Source organism: Eptatretus burgeri, chromosome 2 (genome assembly GCF_056783735.1).
Source record: "Eptatretus burgeri isolate ZD-2024b chromosome 2, Ebu_testis_v1, whole genome shotgun sequence".
Lineage (NCBI taxonomy): Eukaryota > Metazoa > Chordata > Myxini > Myxiniformes > Myxinidae > Eptatretus > Eptatretus burgeri.
Genome location: NC_140962.1, coordinates 43,514,269 through 43,532,291, shown reverse-complemented (window position 1 = coordinate 43,532,291; position 18,023 = coordinate 43,514,269). Strand labels below are relative to the sequence as shown.

General features: G+C 43.0%; 1 protein-coding gene across 5 annotated transcripts in view; it reads left to right on the top strand.

Moving 5' to 3' along the window:
• Positions 1–18,023, top strand: part of LOC147031926 (sodium- and chloride-dependent glycine transporter 1-like) — a 100,737-nt gene that overhangs the window by 54,789 nt on the left and 27,925 nt on the right. For all 5 annotated transcript variants that reach the window (XM_085869155.1, XM_085869153.1, XM_085869156.1 and 2 more), the window contains one exon: positions 12,306–12,543. In XM_085869155.1, the coding sequence (XP_085725281.1) occupies positions 12,306–12,543 (238 nt within the window). The remainder of the gene's footprint in view (positions 1–12,305; positions 12,544–18,023) is intronic.

Here is an 18,023-nt window from a genome sequence, read left to right as displayed (position 1 = left end):
AGGGGAGAGCAGTACTCCATCAGGCTGCAGACGAAAGCTTTGTAAGTGGTCAGGAGCTCAGGTGGGCCGAGGAAGGACTTTGCACGACGGAGGATTCCCAGTCGGCGACTGGCTTTGGAGGCCAGGTTTGAAATGTGGCTTTCCCAGGAAAGGTCATGGCAGATAGTGAGACCCAGAAGCTTGAAAGAAAGGACTTCTTCCAGAGGATTGAGAAAGTGGATGGGGGTGGGGGGGGGTTCTAAATGGTCCTTTCGGAGAGACATAGTGAGAGTGTGAGATTTGTCCGGATTGAAAGACATGTTCCACGTGTTGGACCAGTTTGTGATTTTACCCAGATCTGCAGTGAGCGAAGAAGAAGCTGCTGCATGCAGCAGGGATGACAGATGGTACGGCAGAGGGTGAAGTCATCAGCACAGAGACAAAGAGGGTTTTCCAGAGAGTCGGAGAGATCATTGATGAAAACCAGAAAAAGAACAGGGCCCAGAACGCTACCTTGAGGAACTCCAGCCTGGACAGGAAGAGGGGATGAAAGAACTCAATTTAGGGCCACACGTTGACTGCGACAGGAGAGGAAGTCTGCGAGCCATGAGTGGAGATTGCCTTGGATACCATTGGAAGAGAGTTTGGTGAACAGGGCAGGGTGCCAGACCGTGTCAAAAGCACGTGATATGTCCAGGGATACGGCTCGGTCAAAAGCTCTTACCCTTCTCAGGTGAAAAAGACAGTGTCCAGATGCAGTTGGGTAGTTACAGAGAATAAGGCATTGGGGACATTGATTAGAAGCAAACACATAATTGAGGCATTCAGCTTTCTCATGAGCATAGTTGGCTATGGTATCATTTGAAGTGGGAGAAGGGATGGCTGGAAGCATACTCCAGAAACAGACTTGACAAGGTGCCATCAGGTCTTATTGGAAGGAGACAGGTTTGAAAGTTCAGCCTTGAGGTTGGCCCAATGTTCTTACTTTCTGGTTCTCCTGGCAGTGGACACTCACTTGCGTTCTTTGTGGAATGACCTGAGGTTGCTTTTGGTCAGTCGGATTTAACTTCCAGGAAGAGAAGGCAAATTGTTTCCTGACAATTGTTTCATTGTATGATTTGGTGTTCCATGAGGGAGGGGATGGATATAAACTGTAGATGAGATGGGACGAATCTGTGCATAAATGAGTCGAGTTTCTGTGAAAGCTTTGTCAGGATGCTTCCTATTTTATACAGTAGGAGTAGGTAATTACATATTCTCCAATTACCTCCTTCCCTGGAGGTCATGATTGAGCCAGATGGGATAGCAACGTAGTCTCCAAAGACAAGTTTTACTTCCAGAAGCTTGGAATTCAAATGGTTAATGCTGTTGCCTTCACTTGGGTTTGAACCCAAAGCCTCTGGAACCCAGTACCATCACTGTGATACTACAACCATACTTAATTATTTATTTGTTTTGCATCATACCACATCCAGTGCAGGATTAATCATCGCCTTTTACACTTTGGGTTTTTTTTTTCTGCAAACCTTTTAAAGTTTCTTCTGCATGAACAATTGTTTTATCTGGTCTGCAAACAATGCAGAAAATTTATTATCATCCCTTTAAAAGGTACAATCATGTCTCATTGCAGCCCATTCAACATGGTGCAATTGACTTGTTATGTGTAGCGTTGCACTCGTTAACACAAATTTTTAATGAATTTGTCTGAGTTGCGTTCTGCAACTCAGTTCTTCAATGATCTTGACTGAATCTAAAATCTACATTTCCTTTAATCGCCAGATGTATCAAGGCGAGAAGCTAATATAAATTATTTTCCATTTATTGTTTTTTGGGCTTTTTTTGGACCTATCAGTAATTTTAAATCGTTTTTTTATTTTGACAGATGATTTACTGAAGCAGCAATGAACATTTTGATAGTTTCCTTCTTTTGAGGAATGTATTAAACTTGCTAAGACTCTTCTTTTTATGAAGTCTATGGCTTTTGGAAGAGATTACACAGGCAGCCAGACACCAGACAACACATAATTTGACTTTGAAATATTAGAGAACTACAGCCGTTGATCTTGGTGGTCGGGGAAGGAGAGTGTGTGGGAGTGACTCTTCCGAGGGCAGTGGGGCACTCTGGATACCAGTGACGCACCATTTTGTGAAGTCGCTTGTCTCTCCATCGGTGAGGCAATTAACGGAAAATCTCCCCCCCCCCCCTTTTCCGCCCTCATCAGATGCTTGCATGCTTTATTATATAAATGTTGAGAATCAAGCGAGGAAGCTGCATGCTCCAACCACAATGCCACTGAGTCTGGAAAGTGAATTTGCAGACAAGTGGATTTAATACAGCACTCCTTATTCAGCTAGTAATATATGCCCCACCAGATTGTATTTGTACTCATTCATCAATGCCTCAAACACAGCACCTCCAGGTTATCCCATCAGAGCATACCCTCACTTGACTCTACGAGGTGTGTTCAAAAAGTATCCAACCTTAATTTTTCGTGCGTAAACAAATGAAGCTCAGGAGGCGTGGTTTGGTGCACGTATGTAGGCGATCCTAATCCATATGCGTGAATATTTTCCCGCCTGCAGAAGCTGTCAGTCACCGACAGACCGCCGATGAGTGAGGAAGTGTAAGTGAGCGCCGTCGGATTTTCGTTTTTGACAAAATGACGGATCACTGTGGTCTCATCGCCAGTGATCACTGTGTTGAAGAAGTTGGGATCGCTGTTCACAGTCTCCAGCATGTCCTGTGCGATCTCCAAACGGAGTTGCTTCTGCTCGATCGTAATCAGCTTTGGCACGAACTTCGCTGAGATTCTCCTGAAGCCCAAATCCTCAGTCACAATGGAATGAACGGATCCAATGCTGACCACCGCCTCGTCTGCAAGTTCTCTGATCGTCATTCGACGATCCTGCATCAGCAGGGTCCTCAGTTGGTCAATGATGATCTCATTTCGGGATGTTGAGAGCCTACCAGAACGTGCTTCACTTTCCACTGATGTGCGACCATCTTTGAAGCGGTTGTACCACTCTTTTATCTGTGTGGTGCCCATTGCTTCGTTCCCGAAGGCTTGTTGAATCTTGCGGATCGTTTCCACTTGGAAATCGCCAAGCTTTACACAAAATTTGATGCAGTAGCGTTATTCAAGTTTTTCCGTCATTTTGTCAAAAACGAAAATCCGACGGCGCTCACTTACACTTCCTCACTCATCGGCGGTCTGTCGGCGACTGACAGCTTCTGCAGGGGGGAAAATATTCATGCATACGAATTAGGATCGCCTACATGCGTGCACCAAACCACGCCACCCGAGCTTCATTTGTTTACGCACGAAAAATTAAGGTTGGATACTTTTTGAACACACCTCGTATTATGTCACAAGCCTGCCATTAATGGAGCAATCTTGTTTTCCGTGGAAGAAGCAACTGTAGGCTGCGGCAAAATAGTAATATTTTTGTATTATCTCGCATAAGAACAGAGATGAGAACGTTTTCATTTCTCAAGTGCTGAAACCAAAGGAGTGAAGCATCCACTCTGTTCACATCTGCTGTCATGATATCCTTAAGCACCATACATTACCAGGCAAGTCTACCCTGGGTGTTCAAGACTTGATATATAAAGCAACCATAACACAAACAGCAACATATTTTTTAATCAAGCGATCAAAACCTTCAAGGTGTACACGACTTTATCTTTCAAACTTATCTGAAACATAACTCAAATATGCAATGATCCAACAATTTGTTGTTGCATTTTTAGAGAAAAGGTGAACAATCTCTTTTCCTTGAATCTTAGATAATTTGTAAATGCAATTAATTGTGCAATCCCAGTTGAGATTAATATGTTCCTCAAATGAATCGTCTGGGTGATGAGTTCATTCATCTTAATGGGAGTCTGCTGTATTTTAGGATTTCCTTGACATGAGGGTTGGGAAAATAAGGACTTGTGCAGAAATATACAATATACAATATATATATATATATATATATATATATTATATATAATATATTATTGATAGACACGCACACACACACATTCACACGAGCAAAGGTACCTTGCGTTGCTGGGCAACGCCGGGTCCTTCCCCCCACTCCTCATCCCTCCCAAGTTCAGTTACCAATCTCTAGCGAGCTGCTTGGTAACTGAACACACCCCTTGCCATCTTGACAGCATACAGACATACAAAATGGCAGTTTTTAAAAAAGTTAAAAAATTAAAGACTTCAAATATTAATCATGAGTATTGTCCTTGTAATGAAAACATAACTTGTTCAACATTGAAGGCATTGTTTTAGTTTTTAAAATGTCAATATAAACTCAGGGGTGATGTTGAGTGTATAAAAGTGAATGTGTACATTTTCATACATCGTTAAAATGGACGTGTACATAATAAACATCTCGGGAATTTCCCCGGCCTACCGACTAATTAATTACGTACGCGGGCATTTCTCTACCAAATCAATTTTTGTCGCCTCTCATGTCTATTTACTTCACATAATAGTGAACGTAGTGAGCTTCATACTCAACGCGTGCACATGAGAGAATAGGAAACAACAACAACAACAACAACAACAACACAATACCCTGGCAATATGGAATCAGTGTCGTCGGCTATGACCCTTTTGCTTCCGGTTTTTGTCATGGGAAATGATGCATCCCGGGAGATAAAGGCATCGTCGGAGAATGAAAGACCCAAATATCAGACATGGTGTATATTTCCTCCACCGATTTTAATAAAGATATCTCCCGCATCATCAAAAAATAATTTTTAATCGTGATTTACCTTATTTGATCGCTGATCCCGAATCCAGGCCGAAGTAACCGGAAATTGCAGCATCGAATGTAAGAAGAATTCTACGTTCACTTCTCGGCTTTGCCTATTCCATATTATGTGTATTACATATCCAGTAGTTTGTTTATTAGCCTTGAAAAGTTGGGTGAAAACCAAAAGTTATTTTTTTTAATTTAAATTAAAGATTTCACTCTTTTCTTTCCTCTGCATTATGAGAATGTACCTTCATTGGGCAGTTTATATTGGACCACGACCACGATCGCTGCAAACAGAACATGCATTCCCTCGTTTCCTCTGCATGAGCTGGAATTAAAATATCCCTTTGTTTCCTCAAAACGGTACCTTCATTTAATCATAGAAGACACGTTGTTCACTCTTCAAATGTACACCAGAGGGCTATGCCACCTGGTCAAAGGCAAGGCATTTCTTATTAGGCCGAAACAAAATGGTGGATCAAGACCCCTGCAAGGTGAATGTGGGGTGACCAAGAATAAGCTTGTTTTTGTTTTTTCGTGATGAGTTGAGTTTTTTTATAATCTTCAAAAGGGCTGTTTATATTTTCCCAAATACCTCGTTTTCAGTCATGCACTCCCTTGGTTTGCACGGAAGATTTGCTCTGTTTCATGGATTTGGAATTATGGAAGAGACGCACCGATACACTGACGCACACACATTTATTTATTATTTGCAAATGGCACCCATTTCTTCACTGACGGGAATATGAGGGGGGGGGGGGGGGGGGAGATTGAGAGAGGGAGAGAGAAGGGGTAGTTGGGGAGAGAAAGAGGAGCAAGGTGGGAGGGTAATGAGGGAGTGGGGGAGTGATGGAGGGGTGGGAGTGAGGAAGGGGGGAGAGTGACTCTTCATCACACATCACCAGATACTCTGGGGGTGGGACTGGGGATGGGAGGGAAAGTGAGGAAGGAGGGGGGAAGGGAAGGCAGCATACCGGGGTGTTACCAGGGTGAAAGTGCTTTCAATCATCGATTGCGAAAGCGAACTTGTTGCTGTTGTAAACTTTGGTTTCTTTGAATCTACATTCTCAACTCTCACCAATAGGTACTTTCTCTCTGGTGTTTGGTGTTTGGCTTTCAAATGTTTTAGCATATTGGATGTTTTATATTGGAAGCCTTTTTTTTTTTAAAGTAGTTGAGTATCTGAAGGATAATTATGAACAAATTGCAATAAAAATGACCTTGTGCAGAAAATGGAAGATTATGGATGCAAAGATGTCTGCAGTACCTCCGACATGAAGAAAAAGATTCAGGAACATTTTGGAAATAATGTCATCATTAGCAACATTAAGAGAAAGGCAGTGTTGTGACATTTGGGAGGACAGCCTCTACAGTTCTCAATGTGTTCTATGAAGCTCCGAAGTTAACAGATTCTACAGCTGAGAAAAAAAATATACTTGTGAGAGCAGAAGGAGATCTTATCAAGAATGATATCAAATGTATAGATATCTCAAAATGTACATCATACCCTGCTCCAGACGATATATCATCTGCAGAGAGAAACAGTTCCTTTGTGCCTGAGTCTCTGCATTTACTTCTTCAAACAATATTGGTGTGGTCTGTAAAACTGCACTCCTGAGTCAATGGCACCAACATGTAGCGATCCTTAGGCAGTTATCTCATTAGTATTAGTTTGGTTCGCCCTTTCCAGATGTCTCGTGGGTAAATGGGACAATATGTGTTGTGTCGTGCTTTGAGTTAGGTATGCAGTCCTTTATTCTTTCATTTATTTGACTTTATTTCATACACAAAACCCCGCCACGCAAGCATGCACTTCAGATCAGTGACGCTACCGGGATCGTTGGCAAGACGTGGCAATGTGACCACTCATTTGCATTTGTGTGCTGTAAACTAACTGATTCCTCACCTCAGACACTTACCATGTTCACCACGACGCTACAACACTCACCCGAATCACTACAAATGCCTTCTAAAAATCCCCACAACAAACTGCGCCTAACCTCTTCACCACAAACTCCACAACCGCCTCAACCACTCCCAACGTTTCCACGTTTTTACTGCAGATGCCATAACGCTTCCCTCACCTCACTATCACCACCGCCATCAGCCCACTGGACACTCAGTACAATCTCCGAGAAAGCCGGAGAAATGAAGGACATGCGAGCCGGGGTGTTTCAGCGTGTACCTCGAAACGCAAACGTGCGCTAGGGTTCATTGAAAGATGTGCGGGTAGCTCCAGTGTTTCTTTAAATAACCATGCTTGAACAGAGTCCAGCGCACGTTAAGAACAGATCGGGCTCAGTCGAGATCTCGTTCATCCAGGCTCTTTGTTCAGCCACAAAAACGGAATCTCTCCGGAGCCTTTGTCCAGCCGAGCACCACCGAGTTGAGATGGCGGAGGAATCGAGCGAGGCGAGTGGGGTAGAGCGAGCTATTATGGAGACATGCTGGGGGTCATCGGCACTCTCCTTCGGCTGCGATGCGCAGCCAATAGTCAAAGCATTTACAGACTTCTCACACGTCCACGTTCAGCTTTTCTCGATACGTGCCTCGTTCATCCAAAGAGTGTCACCGATTTGGAACTTTCGCACATTCCTCTTGCATCATGCTGCATTGCATTTGCACCTCTCGCACACCGTAGACACACCCCCAGTTTTCTTCCTTCGTCCCTCTGCCTGAACGAATGGGTTGCGTATGTCTGTTGACCGTGCCAGGTACGACGACATCGCTAAACCTCAAGTGTTTATTCTCTTTCTTGGCGAAATCTAAGTTCCCGATTGATTCCGTGCATAGTCATGAATCTTGTTCATCCTATGCAGAATTGAAGAGGTTTGAAATGTGTGCAGCAAGATCACAAGGCACTAACATACCAGGAATTGTACCGGGTAATTTTGTTCACTTTGTGGCAGATGATGCTGATCACAACATCAACACAATATATGGATTCACCACATTCTATGGAATGGTCATTATTGCAGCTGTCACTCCTGGACCCAAGTGCAAGGAACCAATACCCAAGGGGTTATGCAACTACTGAAGATGTGGCCATGGTTGGGAAAATACACATATGGTACTTCAAGGCACCATCAAGTGGCATATTACCTTTGACTGTGGAGTTGTGCTGTGGAAGGTTGTATGGCCAATCCATTCACCCAGGCCTGATCCCTGAACGGCCTGATCACAACTACTTTGATCAGGGTTGGTCAGGAATGATGCAAGCAGTCACTTAGGGATCTCATCTTGGACTATCATCTTTTATATTTATGACCATGAGAGACATGCATGCCACTGACATGAGCTGTATTTACTCCACCCTCAAGTTTGTTTGTGCTGTGTCCAGACGTCACAAAGTACAACCTATCCTCACCTTTGATCAGCCTTTATGGTGGAAGGCTCAGATGATCACCACCAGTGAAGCCCCTGGTCATGATCTTCAGTCTCTCGGTGGATTCCACATGGAGATAAGTTTTTGAGTAAAGAAAAAGTTGAGAAGTTGAGAAAAAGATTCTTGAGTCAATAAGTGGTCGCAATGTCATCAAACATACTTTCAGGAAGAAAGATCAAGTTGTCACCATAAGTCACAAGTCTTCGGTGAGGTTGGATGGTGAGTCGATACATGTAGATCCTCAGCTGCTATTTAAATGGTTGGTTGCAGCTGCAGGTGGTATTACGGATAATGTTGCAGGCATCTTCAAATGTGAACTTTGTACACCACCATCTTCTCTGTTTGAACCATCTGGACGACTCAGGCCAATAAACCTGCACTTGCCAAAGCAATGTGTACTATGGGGAAAGGAGCTGAAATGTCTGTACCATCAGTAGAAGAAATGATGTTTGTAATAGATGATGGATCACTTCCTCAACAACTCCCGTGGCCAAGAAATTCAACATTCAGTGCTGTTTGCAGTATGTGCATGGACTATGTTTAAAAAAAAAAAAAAACTACTCGATTCCAATCACTGTCTTTGGCTATGAGGCAGGCCCAACCGCAAAGGATGTTACACATTGAAGGCTTTCAGGTGTTGCTACAAAGGTTAACTTTGTTGAACCTGTCAATCAAGTCAAAGAAGGAACAATTATTGGCTCATAGCACGAATAAACAGATTCATCAACATGTTGAGCAGGAAATTTGAGGACAATCATTGCCAGACTATTCATGCAGAAGTTGATGCAGACCTCCTTATTGGAGAAGACACAGATCTCCTTGTCTTTTGTTTGGTCTTTTTCTCTATTCAGAAGGAAAGATTCTTCCCAGAAAGCCGAAAATTTGGAATATCCCCCATCTACAAAAATCTTTGGGTCCAGACACATGCTTTCTTCTGCCATTCGTTCGTGCAGTTGCTGGTTGCGACGCAACATCACGCCTATTTGGGATTGGGAAAGGAGTGGTTCGCAGGAAAGTAAAAAGTGACATTTTCTGTCGAGAAGTGTCGATGGCAGGGATCATATCAGCTGGTGAGGAGGCTCTCCTTTGTTTGTACAATGGAATGTTTGGTGAAGGCTTAGATGTCCTGTGTTACTGAAGGTTCTGTGAGAAGGTGTCAACAAGTTCTACCTTTCTAAGTTTCTAACAAGTTCTAACAAGTTCTTGTGCAGGTGCACACACTCCCTCCAGCAGCAGCGGCAGAATGCTATCATAGTACCCACGTGTATCTTCAGGTTCAACAATGGATGAGTAAAATCTAGCAACATGGGTACAAATTCAGGGTAAGTTTGAACCCTGAACAACAGATCCACCACCAGGTTCGGATATGAGTTTAGCCGGGTTTTTATCCCCGATAATCCGTTCATTCCAGCCGGCACGGCTTTGGCAGTTTCCGCTCGGCTGCACCCGAACCGGAGCTGGTAGTCAGTAGTTGGAATTCTACCGCAGTCGGTAGAGTGACCCGGTTCGAGCAAGACGTGCCGAGGGCGTGGTTTCCACGGTAGTCTAAATCGCGTAGTTGATTCGATAAATTGGTTATAGACTAATATATCCTATGCTACACGGTTGAAATATTGGCGACCACGGTCGGTTTAACGACCCGCCGGCTCGCGGAGTTATCCGAGCGGCGGCCTACAATTCCGGGGAGTTTGGTGGGAGATGACGCAAACCTCCCCCACCTAGTGGTCGTTCTCGCCACCAAACCCTGGCCCACAATATATATATATATATATATATATATATATATATATATATATATATATATATATATATATGTATCAAGGACAAAGAACTCTATAATGAATCGGCATTCTATGGGGTTATGCTAATTGAGGTTTTACTGTTTGTATATCCAGTATGTAATACCTTGGTTAATGTCACCCCTTTTTATGTCATTTTGCAAATAATTAATCACGTTATTTATACCACTTGTCAATATCCGTTGTCTCCACTCTCACTTGCATCGTTTTAAAAGCCATACCTTTTATTCTCGTGTTTTCAGAATTTACAAAACTCGTATAGACCCCAGAACACAGCATTAAAGTACCAAATCCGGAGATCGCAAAATCGCCAAAACTACTGTATTCCTGCTCTGAACTACTGTATGAGGCTCCCAAGCATGGAGGAACTAGAGGAACTCTGGGAAGGGTCCAGTCGAAACGGCAAAGCGCTTACCTTGTGTAGGCCTTCTTGGTTTGCTTTATGCAGCTTCTTTGGTTGGAGGAGTGTGGGAGGTTTCAATTATTTATGTAATCCCAGACACTTGGGTTTATTTCATTCGGTGAGAGCTGATTGGCTATTCCCTCCATTCACAGGTGAGAGATGTGGGTGGATCTTTAGGTATATATATATATATATATATATATATATATATATATATATATATATATTGTATATCCAGTAGACTACTCGTAAGTCGTCACCATCGAGACCGAGAAAAAAGTGACGACTTGCGCATATGCGAACATTCATGATGGCTGTGGGGTGAAGGATGAAGTCGCGCATGGCCTGGACACGTACGTGTGAGAGGGCGCAACAATCGCAACAATCCCGAGGTCCGCAGCTAATTTACGTGCCTTCAGCAGCAACATTTCACCGTCCAACCGAATATTTGGCTGAGCCGACATTTGCCGAAACCAGATGATGAGCCCGTCATCGACATCTTCAAAGGACACACATTTCACACATTTCACACTTCCCACCGGCCTCGCGATATTCTCCACTTGTCCAAATATCTTGCCCTTATTCTTCAAGATATCGTTCAATGTCTGCCGTTTGATGTCGAACTTATCAGCTTTGGCTGTTTTCTTCATCAGTGGGGTTGCCTCGCAAAACTTGACAATGTCGTATTTTTCTTGGTAGGTTTTAGTTGTAAGCTTACGTTTAGTCGCCATTGTCCTCCCTGCAGTGCGATCAACGTGTGTACATATCCAAAGTAGAATGACAACTGTCGTCACGATGACCACGGCTTATGACCCCGTTTTGCGTAATACCCAATACAGTACTCAATGCCCAGCTTCACGACCAAGCCTGGCCACACACTTAGCCAGCGACCACCGTGGTCGCTGACTGGGCTGAACGCAGCACAATTATTAATAGCTTATCACTGGCGGTGTACACCAATGAGTGCGCATCACGATTTCATGAAATTGGGCTTCTCACGAGGCAGCAGTTCCGTGTGACGAGTTAGGCATGGTAATTTACTTGAGTTTCCATTACGCGGGAACGGACAACATCTGACGACTTAGACAAAGTGACGACTTCGAGATGACGACTTACAGACTTTATTCAAAGGATTTAACATGAGATAAATTCGGGACTTTTTGACACTGCCAAATTAGGCGAAGTGACAAGTTACACGCTGCCGACTTATGTGTAGTCTACTGTGTGTGTGTGTGTGTGTGTGTGTGTGTGTGTGTGTGTGTGTGTGTGTGTGTGTGTGTGTGTGTGTGTGTGTGTGTGTGTGTGTGTGTGTGTGTGTTTGTGTATATATATATATATATATATATATATATATATATATATATATATATATATATATATATATATTGACCTCTTTTGATGTTTGCATGTAGTAAATGTTTGGGAGTCTCATTAGTGTGCATTGCTCTCTGTGCTAACACTAATGATTCGCCAATAAGCGATTAAACCAGTCCGGTAGCTGAGGGGGTGTGCAGCATTGAGATTCTCATGTGTGTACTATGTGTGAACGTCTTTATAGTTGTTGAGGAACTCTGGGAAGGGTTCGAAACAGCAAAGTGCTTACCTTGTGTAGGCCTTCTTGGGTGGCTTTATGCAGCTTCTTCAGCGAGAGGAGTGTGGGAGGGGTCTATATATATATATATATATATATATATATATATATATATATATATATATATATATATATATATATATATATATATATATATATATATATATATATATATTACACACGCTCTTACCTGGAAGTGATGTTTTGATATTGATTTCAGGTCTTCTGTACTCACCTTTTGATGTGTTGAATTCAACTTTTTATTTTTCACAAATCATTTATTCATTCTTTCCTTCCTTCCTTCCTTCCTTATAAGTGCTGTTAAATCAGGATGAAGATTACTCCACTGCGATCCTTTGTACACCATTAAACCATATTTGCACACTGCAGGGATGCTGTACTGGTGATGCTGGCAAACATTATTGGCAGCCTTTGTCCAGGCTTTGTGGTGGCAGCCTCTCTTGGTATCCTTGGTAAAGCCTTATCTTTGGAGGTTGTTGAACTGATCGGGAGTGGATCAGAGGTCATTTTCATCTCCTTCCCTGCAGCAGCTTCTGTTACGGGTACACCAAGCCTTTACACCGTGCTCTTCTTTCTCTCTACAACAATGCAGGGTCTTGCTACGCAGGTGGGTATGACACAAATAAAATGAAATCTGAAATAACAAGTAGCTGTGGAAAGCACACAATGAAGTTTGGTTGGAAAAAAAAAAAACGTTGATTTAGACCAGAAACAGAATAACGGCCAAATGAGGCCGTTTTGTGTTTTACTTTGTTGCGATTTCATACTACCGTTATCTTTCTGCAATGGATAAGGCTCATGAAAAAGCTTTCTTTTACATCAAGTGAATGATAAGGATATTAAGACAAGAAAACAAATTGATGTTCATTTTGAGATTCTTATCTGCTTTTTTTTTTGAGATAGGACCCAATTGACCAATGATCCAGCCAATTTCTTTGCATAACTAGAATGACAGGAGAGCGAATATATCAACTTAGCTGAACAGTTTACGTTTTGCATTCCACTGATATGCCGGATCTGCATCTGTACCGGAACCAAAATATAATCAGCTTGTTCTTGTCACCAAGACAACTCATCAACCAAGTTTTGTTGTAACCGGTCCACAACTTTTTGAAACATTTCTTTTTTTGGCCCTCTCTCTCTCAATGATGAAGAATCACTGAAACATTTCTCGTATCCGGATCCAGATCTTCACTCGTATTGCATCGATTCATCATTGTCACACACCCAAGCCGTTTACCAAGTTTCATCCGAATCTGTGCAGAACTTTTTTGAGATATCCTGCTCACACACGGACAAACAACCAACCAAACAAGAAAGATGTCGTGCATAGCATGATGCTTGTGAAATTCAAATATGCTCTAGTTTCCATGGAAACAGAAATGTGGAAATTTAGAAAATTTCACCACCAAGTGTTTTACATGATTGAATGTTATGCACAACAAATTTGATTGATACATTTTCAAATTGCAGCCTAATCGGTGTTTTACATGTTTTTGGATGGCATTGACATCGACATTTGATTATGTTTGACGAAATATTCCATATCTATATGTGCGTGCGTGTACACTTGAGTCGATCGGCTCACTATGCTCCTCACCACACATCGCTATCGCAGGGCAAACACCGCCACGTTATTAAAAACGCATTGGAATATAGCAACACTTTCTTTTGCACACCAAGCACACAGCTTTCCCTGCAGCATCCGTAAAGAAGTATTTTGAAGTCCACTTCCTTGTTAAACACTTGGCATTCAGGGTCTACTTTTCTCATCTTCGATAAACTCACGTTTGCATCCGTCCACTAAAGGAAGACAAGATGTGAATTCCTGCAAAACTGAAAACTATACTTTTTTTTTTTTATATAACTATACTGAACTTTTTTTTAAAACTTTTTAAAAATTTTTTTAAAAACTAAAATATAACTTTTTTTTAAAACTATACTGAAAACTTTTTTGCTCAGCCCCTGTGATAAAAGCCTTGGTTGCTCTGATTAGCAACATAACCACAGCAACCAAGCATAAGCCCGTACTCTGCACGCAAACATTGCATTTTCCTGCTGTATAAGCGTGTACCGATGAAGTAAATTAAAAGTCCCCTAAATGTTGTCGCTTCACCTGTGTTTAAATAACCATTTTGATCAAAACACAACGATCTGGTTTTTGTTTGAAGGACACATTATGGTGTGGTTTGTGAATCATGGTGGGCCGGACAGAAGTGATAGATGGGCAATATCCGGCCCCTGGACCGTATTTTGCTCACCTCTGACTTTGACCCTTTAGACATGTTGACCCATTAGAACCACATCACACAAACCTCTGTAGTTTTCTTGCATCAATATACAGACTAGACTTGTTTCAGGAAGTGATGCGCAATCTCCAGCCACCCAGAGGGTAGGTACTCTGCTCGGTTGAACAGAAATTGCGTAGCGAGTCACTGAATTTGTTCACCAATCGCAACCTGAGCATATTGGTTTTGAAGTCAAAAGCTCAAAGGAACGAAGTTTGAGGAAATCATCATGGAAATCAATTTTCATTCTATTAACTTGACATTTGAACAGGGTTTGCACATTGGGTCGCACACCCGGTTCACCAAGAATCAAAATGATAATTTTAGCCTTTTTGACATGCCAATGGTTTCCGTGACGAGAATTTCACCCCGTTTTCATCAAATGGGCCTTTTGTGAATTTATTATTCCTATACCTCAGTTATTTTTCAAGATAACAAATTTCAGTTGAACATAATTTATTTTTGTGTCTGTATAATATTGTTACGGTTGTGGGGGTAGATGGAAGAATTTAAATGGGAATATAGCATTGTGTAGAGTTGCGTGGTCCGTGGACATGTCGGAGGCATCTCGTTGTAGCTCAGTACACAGGGAACCTGTGAGATTGCTACGTGTCACCACACCAGGGGCTGGGGGGGTGGTGTCGTGTTAATTAGCCAAGGGAGTAAAAATATGTTCCCCCAGAATGTGATTACCTTCTGTGGTTTAAAAAAAAAAAATTTTCCCCTGTTTTTATATTTCAAGATCAGCAATAAAAGTGGAACACATCCCTAAAGCCAGGTGTGCTGAGCTGGTGGAGGCCCCTTCTGGCGCCTTCCTGGGTTTCGTGCGAGCAGGCCACGCCCTCGAGGTGGTGGATATAGGTGTGATCGAAAGGAACGTTGGTTGCGCATTGTGAGAGGCTTCCGACTGTATCGGACGAGAGATCGGCAGAGGGCACACACGAGGTCAGTGTGGGGAACGCAGTTGGCAGAGTTGATTCGGAAGAGGGTCAGAGGAGAGTGGTGTTCAAGGATGGCTTGCGCACTTTTGGAGAGCCGTGATTAAAGAGCAGAGGCACAAGGCACATTTTGAGAGGAATCGGACTCAGTAAGATGGCGCATTTTGAGAGGTGAGGGGGAGAGAGAGCGCACGTGAGAGGAGGTGGGAGTTCAGGATGAGCGCACGCACGACGCAAGATGCTGGCCTTGGACTCTTGGTTGAGTCATGAGAAACGGACTCCAAGCCCGGTGTATGACATAGCGGGTCAGTGAGGAAGATAGACGCACAAAGCAACTACACGTCTGAGCCTTGGTGTTGAGTGCCGCTCGCGGAGTGCCTCGCTGACGTTTATCCCACAAGAGAAGTAACGGCGCCATTTGTGCACGTCTGCACGTGTGAATAGAAGCGCCTCCATTCCAAGTTCCACAGGAACCAGTTCTGGGCCAAGCAAAGTCCAAGAATAGTTGAAAGGAGGGATTTTTCTTTTTACTTCGTGCTCCCTTTGTCTGTATTTGAATCTGTGTGAGGAGGTGCCTCGACCGTAGGATTTATTTACTTTATTATGAAGATCATCACATTTTGAATTGTTGTCCTTTGTAAATATTTGTTTACGTTCATTTTAAGAAACTATATTTGTGTATTTTTAGTGGGGCTCAAGGATAAACCCCCTGTGCATCCGTTTCATTCCCTGTGCTCCTCTGCCTGTCCGCCATTGCGCCCCATGTCCTTTGAGCACGTGTTAAAATCTCCGAGGATCAACGTGTCCCCCTCCTATTAATAAGTACCGCTCGGCTGTCCCAGGGGCTGGCGGTGTTGACCACCCGGCACCACAATATGGGTTTGGGGGTGAACCTGGGCCGGCCACCCCCGCGAGAACATACATGTATATGTACAAGCCGGCAGGAGACATGGGTGGTCGCTATATAATTGCATACTAGTCATACAGTTTTTGAAGGATCGGGCTGAAATTTTTTGACAAAGATGTTGATTATAGTGTGCATAAAAGCGCGGAAGCCGATAAATATATATATATTTTTTTTTTCTAAAAAAAAATATATATGAATATTTTTCGGATTTTTTTCAAAAATTTCAAAGTCCCTTTTGCTCGGCAATGGTGTTGTGCATAGCATCGGTGCTCAAAAGCGTACAACTAGATCCTGGTATGAACCTACCAGTCAAGTTTCATCAAAATCGGTTGACTCCTCTGGCCTCCAGAGCTGTCCATTACATACAGACATACAGACTGAAAACCTGAGAATAACGGTTGTCTAGCGACCACCCAATATGTATATGTATATGAATGTGTGTTTGATAGTACAAAATTTGAAAATAGCAGAAAAAAGAACGGACATTGTCAAAGCTTTTCGTCTTGCAGCTCGTCAGGACACACGCAAGAATACCGGAAATGCAGACACAAAACGAAACAATTTGTTCAGACCATTGGTGATTGGTTTTTCGGACTCGCATTGACACGAACATCCACATCATGGCCTCGAGGCACTGAGGGAACCCGTGACCTCCCATTTTTCTCTGGATCCATGTCGGAGCAGAGGCAGTGTTTGCACATACTCTTTTTGTTTGCAAAGAACAGGAGCTCGTGTGTGTGTGTGTATAAATACGTGCTTCAGTATGCGCACTACAATCTGGAACCTATCAGCGTGATAGACCTGGGCACATTCAGGATTGTTCACGAGGTGCTGTCCAATGGCAGACTCACTTTGAGCAGGCATTCTTGTTGGGTTCTTGCATGCACGGGATGGTTGTGCACGACCAGTCTCCAAGTTGTTGCGGATTGCCAATGGAACGTGCTGCTTGATCCGATCCTCCAGTCTGAGTGATGTGCAACTTGCGTACCTGGCATCACACCGGCACTGAAATTCGTAAATAACATTGTTCAGTTTTATGGTAGGGAGCTCATTTTTCTGGACTGAGGAGAGCAGTTTGTCGGTCGTAAAAATCACTCTCGTTGCAACAGAGTTGTAACATTGTGAAACTGACCGTTTCACCTGTTCAAACTTTTGAGAGTTTTTACCTCCCCATGGCAGCTTGAGATAAACTGGACACTTTTCTTGCCCAAATATAGTGTCCTCAGACCAATTGGCAGTTTTGCGCCGTATGAACCCACAGATGACTCTCTCAAGGTAGCCATTGTCAGAGAATGGTTTTAATGCGCTCAATTTCAGCAGCAAGTCGATAGGAGGGTGAACATATGGCGCACACTCTGTTAAGGGTATTCACAAGGGCAATCTTGTAGTGCGTTGATCTAAAAGAGTCCCGCCGTGTGTACTGCCCACTGAAGGTAGTCTTGTGGTTGATTGTCGTCAATAATCCATCCTCGGTCTTCTCGATTATCGCATCTAGAAAGGGAAGTACATTTGACTGCTCGGTCTCAAACATAAACTTTAATGCAGGATGGAGAGCATTGAGATGTACGAGGAAGTCCGTGCAGGTGGTAGGAGTACTGAAGATTACAAACGTGTCTTCCACGTATCGGTAATATACCGTTGGTCTAACGTTTATGTTCGTTTCATGGAACACACGCTTGTTATGAAATCCGACGAAAATGTTTGCGAGCGGTGGACCGAATGGTGATCCCATCGCTACTCCGTCTACTTGCGTATCCATGTTGTCATTGAAGCTGAACTCCACTTCTCGTGTTGCTGCGTTCATGAGTTCCACAAATACCACGACAAGAGATACAGGGTGGTTCAAGGTTGTTATGAAACAGCGATGCCATACATATATCGACGGTTTCTTGGAGAGGAATGTTCGTGAGCAGACTGGATATGTCAAAGGAGCACATGGTCACAGTATTCTGGT